Genomic DNA, 11,766 nt, shown 5'->3' with positions numbered 1-11,766 from the left:
CCCAGGATCCCATTTGCTTTCCGGGCTGCCAGAGCGCACTGCTGGCTCATGTTAAGTTTCTCATCTATCAGAACCCCTAGGTCTTTTTCTGCCAAGCTGCTCTCAAGGACAACTCCTCCCAGCCTGTACAGGTGCCTGGGGTTCTTCCGGCCCAAGTGCAAAACCTTGCACTTTGCCGTGTTGAACCTCATTAGGTTCACCCGAGCCCAGCTTTCCAGCCTGTCAAGGTCCCTCTGAATGGCATTTGTTCCCTCCACCGTATCGACTGCACCACTCAGCTTGGTGTCATCAGCAAACTTGCTGAGGGTGCACTCCATTCCCTCATCGATGTCATTAATAAAGATGTTAAAGAGCACCGGTCCCAAGACAGACCCTTGAGGGACACCGCTCGTTACCAGCCTCCACCTGGACAGAGCCATTGACCACCACCCTCTGTCTGCGGCCTTTCAACCAATTGCTTATCCATCTAGTTGTCCACCCATCAAATCCACCTCCCTCCAATTTGGAGATGAGGATGTGATGGGGGACCATGTCAAAGGCCTTGCTCAGGTCCAGGTAAATGACATCGGTCGCCTTCCCTTCGTCCACCAATGCCGTCACTCCATCATAGAAGGCCACAAGATTAGTTAAGCATGACCTTCCCCTGGTGAAGCCATGCTGGCTGTCTCGGATCACATGCTCGTTCTTTATGTGATCAAGCATGTTGTCCACGAGGATCTGTTCCATAATCTTCCCAGGCACAGAGGTGAGACTCACCGGCCTGTAGTTACCCGGGTCCTCCCTGCTCCCCTTCTTGTAAATGGGAGTGACGTGACCCTTCCTCCAATCATCCGGGACCTCACCTGACAGCCACGACTTCTCAAATATGATGGAGAGCGGCTCAGCAACCACCTCAGCCAGCTCCTTCAGGACCCTGGGATGCACGCCATCTGGCCCCATAGACTTATACTCATTCAGTCTAAGGAGGCACTCTCGGACTTGCTCTACCCTTACAGTGGGGAGGGATTTACCTCCTTGGTCCCCACATAGAGGTATGGGGGTGCAAGACTTAGGGACGTGAAAAAGACTAGAATCCTGGCCACCAGTGAAGACCGAGGTGAAGAACTCATTCAGCACCTCAGCTTTCTCTTCATCTGTTGAAGCCATTTCTCCTTTTAAATTTACCAGAGTAGGTACGCCCATTTTGGCCTGTCTCTTCTGGCCAATGTACCTGTAGAAGGTTTTCTTATTGTTTTTCACGTCCCTCGCCAAGTTCAGTTCTGCCTGCGCCTTGGCTTTCCTGATCCCACGTCTGCAAGTTCGGACGGCATCCCTGTATTCTTCCCGGGTGACACAGCCTTGTTTCCAGAGCTTGTACACCCCTTTCTTCACCCTCAGTTCTCTTAGCAGGTCCTTGCTGAGCCATGCCGGTTTTCTACCTCTCCTGCCCACTTTCTTAATCAGGGGAATGGAGACCTCTTGTGCTGCCAGGAGGGCATCCTTGAACAGTAGCCAGCTCTCCTCAACGTCCTTATCTTTGAGGGCAGCGCGCCAGGGGATCTTGGCCAGCATTCCATTGAGAAGCTTGAAGTCAGCTCTTCTAAAGTTCAGCATCCTGGTCCTGCTCTTTGCCAGGTCCACATCGCTTGAGATCACAAACTCAACCAGGGCATGATCGCTGGAGCCCAGGCATCCTCCAACCTTGACGCCTTTGATGATCTCCTCAGCGCTGGTGAGCAGCAGGTCCAGCAACGCTTGACCTCTGGTCGGTCTGTCCAATACCTGAACCAGAAAGCTATCATCAATGGATTCCAAGAGCCTTCTGGAGCTCTTGCAGCTCGCCGTGTGGTTTTCCCAACAGATGTCCGGATGGTTGAAGTCCCCCACCAGGACAAGAGCCTGTGAGCTAGATGCCTCACGCATCTGGAGCAAGAAAGCCTCATCAGCAGCCTCCCCTTGATCAGGTGGCCTGTAGTATACCCCTAATACCAGCTGACCTTTATTAGTCCCATCTCTAATCCTAACCCACAGGCTCTCAACCTGTTCTTGACTGTTTCTCATGGGGAGCTCCTCACAGTTTATCCAATCTCTGACATAAAGAGCAACTCCCCCACCCTTCCTACCTCGCCTATCTCTCCTAAAGAGCCTATAGCCATCGATGGTAGTATCCCAATTGTGGGAGTCATCCCACCATGTTTCTGTGATAGCAACAATGTCATAATTTTCAGAGTGCATCACAGTTTCCAGTTCCTCCTGCTTGTTACTCAGGCTCTGTGCATTAGTATAAAGGCACTTCAGCCGGGCTGTCCGTCTCACCACCTTCATAAGTGATCCAGGATCCGCTAGAACAGCGGCATCCCCAGCATCCCCCTGCCCTACTCCCTCCTTTTGCACTCTGCAATCATTGCCCACGGAGTTTGGTACAATCCCTTGAATGCACCGTTCAACCCCAGTAGCCCTTATTTTGCCCCCTTCCCCCTTCGTTCCTAGTTTAAAGACCTATCAATGAGTCCCGCTAATTCTTCAGCTAATACCCTCTTACCCCTCAGGGACAGGCTGCTTGCATCAGCAGCCATCATTCCAGGTGCAGTGTAGATTGCCCCATGGTCAAAATAGCCGAAATTCTTGTGTCTGCACCAGCTCTTAAGCCATCTGTTTAAGAGATGGGTTTTTTGGATCCTCCCTGTACCTTTTCCTGACACCACGGGCATAGAAGAAAAGATCACCTGCACCCCAGCTCCTTCAAGTATTCACCCCATTCCCCTGAAGTCTTTCTTGATGGACCTCAGGCTTTCCTTGCCAACTTCCTCACTGCCAGCCTGAATTATTAAAAGTGGGTAGTAGTCTGAAGGATGAATCAATCTAGAAATTTTCTTTGAAATGTCCCTGACCTGTGCCCCAGGAAGGCAGCACACTTCTCTGCGGGTAGGGTCAGGCCGGCATATAGGGCCTTCTGTTCCTTGCAGAAGGGAGTCACCTACAACAATCACCCTTCTGTCCTTATGTGTAGAAGCAGTCTTGAGGCTTCGGGGTGACCGCTTCACCTGTGGCAACCTCATGGGTGCACCTGTTTCCACACTCTCACTAGTCCCCCCCTCAAGTTCCAGGGCCTCAAACCGGTTTTGCAGAGGCACCTGGGGAGCCGGGGATGGTCGTGATGGAGGATGCCCCTTCCGTCGAGCAGGTACCCGTTTCCACTCCTCCTCCCTTCTCAAGTTACTGCTGGGGGGAAGAGAGGACAGGGGGCCGGCTGCAGTGTTGCCAGCTGGCTGGTTCCCCTTTACCACCTGTTTGTGAGGTGGCAGGGGCTGACATGCTCCATTAGGAGCCTCGACTGTGTGCTGAGAACTTGAGGCTGAGAGGGACTGACACCACCAGTCAATCTCCCTCTCACACTCTTTTATAGTCCTCAGCCTCTCCACTTCCTCCTTCAGGTCAACCACGAGGCTGAGCAAGTAGTTCACCTGGTCGCAGTGAACACAATCACTGCCTCCCTCACCCAGCACTGCAAGGGCCATGCTCTGGCACTCAGTACAGCCAGAGACCTGCACAACAGCATCTTGGGTTGGGGGCTCAGTCTGAGTTTCCTCAGACATTTTGGCAGCAGCCTTCCTATAAGGCATGTGCAGGACCTCAGTCTGGCTCTCTGCAGTCTTCTTGGTTGCTGCCTCCCGTTTCTGTGAGATCGGGACCCTTGTCTTGGCCTCCTCAGTGTTTCTGGCAGCAGCCTTTCGCCGGGGAGCACCCATGTCGGAGCAGAATACTTACCAGAGCTGAAACAGGAAGTCAAGAGGTGCACGAGCCCCGCCTCCTCCTGACCGTTTCTGGTGGGGTGGGCTGCCCTCCTTGTGCCCGTTTAAATCTCCCTCCGTAGGCAGGGAACGCCCACACGCTGCGTCAGCGGCTGCGTCAGCTGCTCCCTGAGAGCTGCCGGGCTTCTCCTCTACCCGGGGGTTCCCTGCTTGAAGGAACCGCCCGAGATCCCCCTTGACCACGCGGTCAGCCGCTGCTGATCGGTCCGGGACGGCTCCGAATCAGGCGCTCTTTTTGGCTCTGAGTATCTCAGTTAACAATTATTTTGAAGGATGAAGTACAGGAAGAGTAAAGATTCATCAGAATTCATTCATTGAGGGGCTTTTCTGGGGAATGTATTGAAGTCTTTTGCTAAAATGTTAAGACTTTTATCATTCTGTAGAATAGAATGACGGCCAGCTCCAGGGATCACCTAGTCTGGTGGGCTGTATGTTAGAGGTCAGAAGAGGTGGGGTAGGGAGAGACTGCAGGAATGGGGTAAACACTGAAGGTTACCTCCCCTTATGTAGTCTTCCCTTCTTGCCCATCCGTTGTCTTCCAGGCTTTCCGAGACCAAGGAGATAGTCTTGGTTTTTTTGCACAACAGGATCTTTGCCTTCTCCTCGTGTCTTCCACTCATTCATTGCTTTGAATAGCGAGCTCTATAACATTTGTAAACCCTTCCCAGTGAGCTCATCTTTATATTCAGTATTGCAGTACAAGTTTCCAAGTTGGCACCCACAACTTTGCTGGAAAAGGAACTCCACAGAGTAAATATGAGTCATCTGAAAATAAAGGACCTCTTTTTGGTTAGTTAAAAAATTTTTGCTCTACAGCTTCATGTGCTTCCCTTTTACTCTTAGATTATGAAAACTAAGACATAATAACTTACAGTCTGATTTCTTTGTACTATCACAGTTTTATAAACCTTTATCATATTCCTCCTCAACCATCTGTGTTTCAGATCGAAGAGTCTCGGCTTATTTAGTCTCTCTTCATAATGAAAAGAAGCTGTTCCAAATTTCTACTCATCCCAGTTGCCCTTCTTTGTATCATTCCTATGACCTTGAAGAGATGGCAGCACTAGAAGCACAGATCTGTGGAGGCACAATGGACTTGTATTCGGCAGTGCTGTTTTCTGTTTTGCTTCCTTTCCCTTCCAGTGAAGTTCCTAACATCTCATTTCTTTTTTTGATAGCAACTGCATCGGCAGTCTTTTAAAAGTACACGTTCTGTTCCATATATATGTATATAAAAGTAATTGTGTTTTTTTTTTAATAACTGATTGAGACACTATTCTTATAAATCCCTTGCTTTTGTCTTTAATGAAAGTGCCTTCAGGACTTTTGCCAGCTCAGAACAAGGAACTCAATGACTGCTGGATAACGCCTAAAGTTGAGCCGCAAACGTACGAGGACTTGCATGGTCACACAAGGTCTCCCAAATGTGTGCTAAAGACATTTATGAAACAAAGTGACTGAAGCAGAGCGCTAGATGATACAACCTCTCAACTGCAGAGGAAAAGACAGCAAGAAAGAGTGATAATTTTTAAGGGCGCTGGACAGTAAAAGACTGTCCTTGCTGTCTAGGGAGAAGAGCATGAGTACATCAGAGAAAATTCCCCAGCAGCATAAGACTTAATATCCAGGATTTTTGTGTAAATCACCATGACTCAAAACTCAGTGTGATCGTGTGTACAGATAACCTCTTAGTAGTTAGGAGCACTGTTTGATACTGGGCAGGAATTATTTATGAAATAAAACATTAATGCGATAATTCATCAAGTTATACTTTGCTTCCCATTCTTACGGATTCTGTAAAGAAATTCCAGTGAATAAATAGAACAAAAATTACTGATTTTTTCTTCTCTGTCTCAGTGTAGACATTCAATATATTTTTAGAATAATGATTGTTAGAAACTAAGATGATCTACAGAAAATTAAGTCATTGAGCCCATGCACGTTAGTCAAGCTATTTTAATCCATTTCTTCATTTTATTCCTCTGTTAAAGAAAGGCAATATTTGCTTACATAACTCAGGAGTGCTGTGAGCGATAATTAATGCACATAAGCAGCAGCATGATTAAAGTGAAGAGCTATGTACTTCCAAAGGATTATTAATTTTATTATCATCATTAGTACTGCACTGAGCTATTGTAAATTGCTGAAAGAACCAATTACTGTGGATTTTCTTGAGATGACTTTGTAAGGTATTAAAAGGAGAATGTTACACTGCAGAAATCTACAGTGAAGTTGTAAAACTGAGATGACGTTCTGTGCTGTAAAGTGTTGCCATCCATACCAGAAGCAAAAATAATTTGTAGATGCTGATTATCACAAAAACACTCATCTGTCTTTTAACTCATAGACACAGTGACTCCTTCCCCGCTTGCTGAACATGTCTATTAATGATTTTGAGTCATAAGCCAGAAATGTAATTTCAGGAAAAAGTCATGGCCAATGACCTTGGCCAACAGCCAATAAACAACTGGATTTCTGACATTTAATGAGGGCATACTGACCAACTGAGCAGCTGAATCTGACAGCGTGGAAGTGCCCACCACTGGGAATGCGTGCTCAATGCCAGCTCCTGCAGTCCAGAGGGTGATGAGCTGTGGCTGTCTGTCCCATGGCTGTGACCAGGCACTCATGCTGGAGTGGGACAAACTGCAACACAGCTGGATGAGAGATGCGTGGTCCTAAGTCTTCCAGTTACAGGTTCTTATCCCTCACACTGTAGCATATCTCCCTAAGGTAAAGCAATCTGCTGGCACGACTGAGCTCTGAAATGAGCTGTGGAATAAATGTGATTAAAAACAGCACCAGCAACTATTGTTTGGGGAAAGGGTATTTTTTTTGTTAAATAGATCATGATGTTTTGGAATATGACTAAATCTTGAGACTGTCCCCATGAAGATTTAAAATGGTTTTGTCAAAACCTACTTTAAATGGCTATTTGGATTAATATTCTTGAGTTTCCCATGAGCACAAGCCAAATTATACCATGAAGAAAAATTCACTTATTTCCACTGACAGTAAGTAATAATTTCTTATACATAATTTCTGCCTCTTATTTGAGTAGCTACCCAGACATTCCAATTTAGGTTCTTGATGAGTTGAGAATAAAAGATTTCCCAATTCTAAACTGAGAGATTAATTACAGAACAAAGACTGTCTATGAAGAGAAATACCGTTATTTCTTCATCCTTTACCAATGCTGAGAGAAAGTAATTAGGAGTCTAATCAAACCCCATGCAGAGTTCTTAGGGGAGGTTAAACCACCTCTGACCTTGCTGCCACTTTTCTGGGTACTGGAAGGAGTGCTGGTTTAATTGAAACAATCCAGAAACTTGACAGGACACTCTTCCTGTGATAGTAATCTCTGAGTTTCTGGAAAATACCATCTAGGGAGACAGCGGGGTTTGTGGCAGCTGACAGAGCTGTCCTACAGAGCTGCCGGCATAGCCAGACCTTACAGGAAGAAATGGTTGTGGACTCATTCAGTTGGTGATTTTCAGAAAGGGTTCGACCAAGCAAAGATTGGGTTTCATTATTGATCATCTTGGTTGGGAAGTGAAGCCTACCTCAATGGCACTGTATGTCAATGTCTTGATGATACTGTTGAGTTATTGACCAACAGAGTCACATTAAAACTCTTCTGCAACAACAGGACGAGTGTGATTAATGCTGTGTGGTTTTGCAACATGCCTATTCACTCACTGTAGGCCAGACAGGACTCCAGGAAATTAAGATTTCTTTATTGTGAGGGTGGGCAAACACTGGAACAGACTTCCTACTGAGATGGCTGATGCCCAAAAGGCATTTGGCCAACATGTTCATCAATATGCTTTAACTTTTGGGTGATGATGAAGTTCAACAAGACTTGGTGATCTTTGTAGGTCACAAATGTGCGCAAGACCTTCTTTACGGTGAGGGTGATGGAATACTGGAACAGGCTGCCCAGGGAGGTAGTGGAGTCTCTTTCTCTGGAGATACTCAAGACCCGCCTGGACGCCTACCTGTGTGACCTGGTGTAGGGAACCTGCTATGGCAGGGGGGTTGGACTCGATGATCTCTAGAGGTCCCTTCCAACCCCTACAATTCTGTGATTCTGTAGGTCACTGCCAAATGAACAGTCCTATTTCTTTTTGATATTTTCTTCTGCCTTTCTTCTCCCTTTGGGGGATTCATCCTTTGAAACCACTAACCAACCTCTACTTGAAAACATTTTGAGGAAGCCAACACCCTCCCCACTGCTTTGTGAAGCACCTTACCTTTACAGCACATGGCACAGAGGTCACATAGGGCCCAAACACCACAGCCAAGTCTGGTGGTCCACCCTCAACCTTGAGGCCACCTGAACTGTGCCCTGTGCTGCCAACTGGGCCACACTACAGGACACAAGGTGTGACATAGTGGTGTGATGGAGCCTCCTTTGGCCCTTTGGAGCGAGCCAAAGCAGCAGGTAGCAGCAGGCAGCCCCAGGGCCCAGCCACGGGTAGGCGCTGCCCTGAGGGCGGCAGGTCCCGGAGGCCCCTCGCGCCTCCAGCCCGGGCCTCCCGCGGGGCGGCCGCAGCGCCCCCAATGGCCGCCTCCAAGCGCGGGAGGCGGAGCTCGGCCTGCGAGACGCGTTTCAAACGGGCGAACCGCGGGGCGCGGAGGGAGGGCGGGCCGGAGCGCAGTCCCCGCCTGGGAGTTTAAAGCGCCATTTTGTGCCGGGCGGCGGATATCGATCGTCGCTCCCTGTCGCGCGAGCGGCGGGGCGCTCGGCGCCCGTCCCTGTGCCCTTCTCCGCTCTTCTTCCCCCCCCGGTCCCTCCGCTCCCATGACCCGCAGCAGGAAGCAGGCGGCGCTGGAGAGAGGAGCCGGCAAGATGAACCCAGAAGCGGGGAGCGCCGAGGAGGGGGCCCGGGCGGCGGAGGCGGCGGCGGCCGCAGCCGGGAACGGAACGGCGCCCGGCGCCTGGGGGCTGCAGGGGGATTCGGAGAAAGTTGTGTACTCGCGTTCGCAGGTCTCGTACGCCGGCACCAAGGCGCTGGGCGACGCCCTCAAGCTCTTCATGCCCAAGTCCACCGAGTTCATGAGCTCCGACTCGGAGCTGTGGAACTTCCTCTGCAGCCTCAAGCACGAGTTCTCCCCGGTCATTCTCCGCAGCAAGGACGTCTACGGCTACGCCTCCTGCCGCGCCGTCGTCCCCGACCCGCCGCCGCCCTCGGCCGAGCGGCCCCGACACCGCCCCGGCAAGCGGCGCCTCCCGCCCGCCAAGCGCCGGGCCGCGGTCACGGGCGGCTCCGCCAAGCGGCCTCGGAGGAGGCGGCGGCGCCGCAGGAGGGCACAGGGCTGGAGGCGCCCAGCGGCACCGGCGGCCGACGTTCCCCACGGCGACGAGCGGCTGCGGGCGGCGGAGGAGGAGGCTGAGGACAGCGAGCGGGGCAGCCCGGCCGAGGAGGCCGCCTGGGAGCAGCCGTTCGACGGCAAGTCCCTGGAGGAGATCTGGAAGGCGGCCACCCCCCGCCTCACCACCTTCCCCACCATCCGGCTGCGGGGCGGCGTCTGGAACTGGCGCAGCCTGGAGGCGGCGCGGCGCCGGGCGCAGCGGATCCTCGGCGTGGACCTGTCGCCCGTGGTGCGGGTGCGCCGCCTGCCCGTGGCACCGTCCTGAGGCGGCGGGAGGGGAGGGAAGGCCGGCGCGGACAGAGAGACCGATATCAGTCACCTGTTTACATTGCTTTTGTCTGGATCATGTTCTTCTGCTGCACTTTACGGCTCGCTTAGAACCGGGGCCGGGGCGCCGGGCCCCGGGCGGGCGAGGGGCCGGCTGCGGGTACCGCGCGTGGGGACCAAGTTCCGCTTCCACTTCTCCCATCGGGCTACCTCACTGGTCCAGAAGTCCACCCAAGAAGTTGTTTTCCAAAGGAACTTAATTTTCATGCTTGTATAATAAAGCACCATCCGATTCTCGCTCTTCTCCCCTCCCCTTCTCCCCCAGCCCCCCTTTTCCGATGGATTATGTATGCTTTGTGGTGTTGCACTAGTATGTGCTCAGGGTATTTTGAATCCCAAGCATTCCCAAGTTTCAGTTCACTCTGACCGAGGATGCGTTACGATGGAGGTTCAGGACTTGTGGCTGTTCTTGATGGTGCAAAAACTTTTTTTATTTTAAATTTCATGGGCTTAGTGATATATCCAGATGTATTGCTCAGTATAATTGTTACACTTTTGTATCTAAAGTCATTTTTAAGGTTTTCTAGTTGAACTAAGTATTTGTTTCTTTGGAGCACCTAAAGATAGAATCATGCTGATATTTTATAAACCTGTTTACTTTAGGGAAGCTCATTTGGTCAACCTAAGTGAACTTAATAAAAGTTAAAGAAAAGTGATGTTTCAGTTCAATGAAACTGGAATGCACAGTGATGAGTTCCTCTCTGGAGTCTGCCATGTTTGTGCTTAATGGGAGACTCTGTGCTATCACCCCAGTAAACAAGCTCAGAGCTGGTGAAGAGTGTAACTACTCATAGGAGCTGGGCACATAAGTGTCTGAAGGTGAACTGTGGTACAGTAATGTTGGCATTAATGGCAAAAAGAGACTCAGTACCTGGTTACTTCTTAACAAAATGGCACTGTTGTCAACCCCGGGGCTGTTAGATGACTAATGGCAGATAACCGTATCATTGTAATTACTTGCACATAATTATTTTTATAAATCTTTCCTGGGCTTCACGGTGGACTGTGGTGTAAATTCATGATGTGGTTTAACTACTCGGGCAGAGAAATTCCATCACGCTGTTCTGTGTGGTGGGCAGTCCCTCTTTAATTATTAACATTATTTTAGTAAAGGGCTTTTCCTGGTTCTTTCCCGTTGCTGTTGGTGTGTAAGAAGCAAAGGTGTAGATTTTCTTTTGCTTGATGTTCTTTGAGTTTGGGAGAAGTGTTTGGTGAGAGGCGGTTTGTGTCCTTTGTATCCTTGCAAACAAGGAACTTCTCGGTTTCCATAGTGGAATGAATGACTAAACAATTTGCTTATGGGTTGGTTTAGTGACTTCAAATTTCTTTCCTGATTGCTGTTGATTTTTTGTTACCTGCTGTTTGTGGAGGTAGTGAGACAGTAAGAGGTGTAGAGGTGGTTTATAAAAGCTTTTAAGTATGAACCTGAAGCAACCAAATTCTTCTAAAACTTCTTTGTGTTATGTAGTTCTTACTTAGCGAATCTGTGAAGTTCTTATTCTTCCGAAGTAACCATCTGGTCTGTAACCATTAAGTTCTGAAATCGTTTACATAACATTAGAGTGCCTGCTGATGGCTGCAGTAGTGCCACGTCACATTTCAGAAGGGAACTAGGAAATGAAAGTTCAAGGGTACATATTATGCTATTTCTCTGGCTGTAATACCTGCTTAAATTTAGAGGCAAAATTGTATTGATTAAAAACTCAGTATGACAAACTGCCTTGTGACCAAATGCCAAGTGTTTCAGTTTGGACATTCAACTCAGAAATGCTGGCTATGGGGTTGTTACTGATACTTGAAGTGTCTAATTGACTTCAATGAAGTTATGTTCATACTGCTAGGTTGAATTAATTTTTTTCAGTATTCTTTTGAGAAATCTGGGTAGAGATAATAAAATTTACGCAGCTTTCTCATGTGGATTTTTCCCATCATTTGTAAGCAGGTGTAGGACAGACTGGGTCAAATTTCTGGGGCAGAGTTAAGGTAGGACATGGGAGATGCTGCCTTGTGCTGCCTTGTTTTGATGCTTTGATGCTCTTTGTGGGTACAAGGTACTGTGAAATAACACTGAGTGAGTCTTGTGTAGGCTGCGTGCCTAAGGTGTACTTATTTTTCTCTTGGTTCTGCTTTGACTTCTTGGTTTTGAGGCAGCAGCTCTTTGGGGTTATGCTGTGCTTTGCTGATACTCTGAGGAAGTTGGATCGAAGATCTGGCAGCTGCATTCACAAATTCTTAACTGAGCTATTTCTGCCCGTGAAGTCAGTTAAGGGGG

General features: G+C 49.1%; 1 protein-coding gene across 1 annotated transcript; it reads left to right on the top strand.

Moving 5' to 3' along the window:
* The first annotated feature begins 8,439 nt into the window (after positions 1–8,439).
* On the top strand, positions 8,440–11,403 carry CCDC71L (coiled-coil domain containing 71 like). The gene has a single exon (XM_015849879.3). The coding sequence runs from the start codon at positions 8,596–8,598 to the stop codon at positions 9,430–9,432; it is 837 nt and encodes a 278-aa protein (XP_015705365.1). The 5' UTR covers positions 8,440–8,595; the 3' UTR covers positions 9,433–11,403.
* The last annotated feature ends 363 nt before the right edge of the window (positions 11,404–11,766 follow it).

This window comes from Coturnix japonica, chromosome 1, assembly GCF_054131305.1.
Source record: "Coturnix japonica strain WE chromosome 1, WE-NBRP24, whole genome shotgun sequence".
NCBI classification, from domain to species: Eukaryota; Metazoa; Chordata; class Aves; order Galliformes; family Phasianidae; genus Coturnix; species Coturnix japonica.
Note: the sequence above shows the minus strand (reverse complement) of the source record. Positions and strands in the feature narration are given on the sequence as shown.

What these genes read in the sequence shown, in the direction of transcription:
- CCDC71L (XM_015849879.3), top strand. Translation starts at nt 8,596, where the DNA reads ATGACCCGCAGCAGGAAGCAGGCGGCGCTGGAGAGAGGAGCCGGCAAG.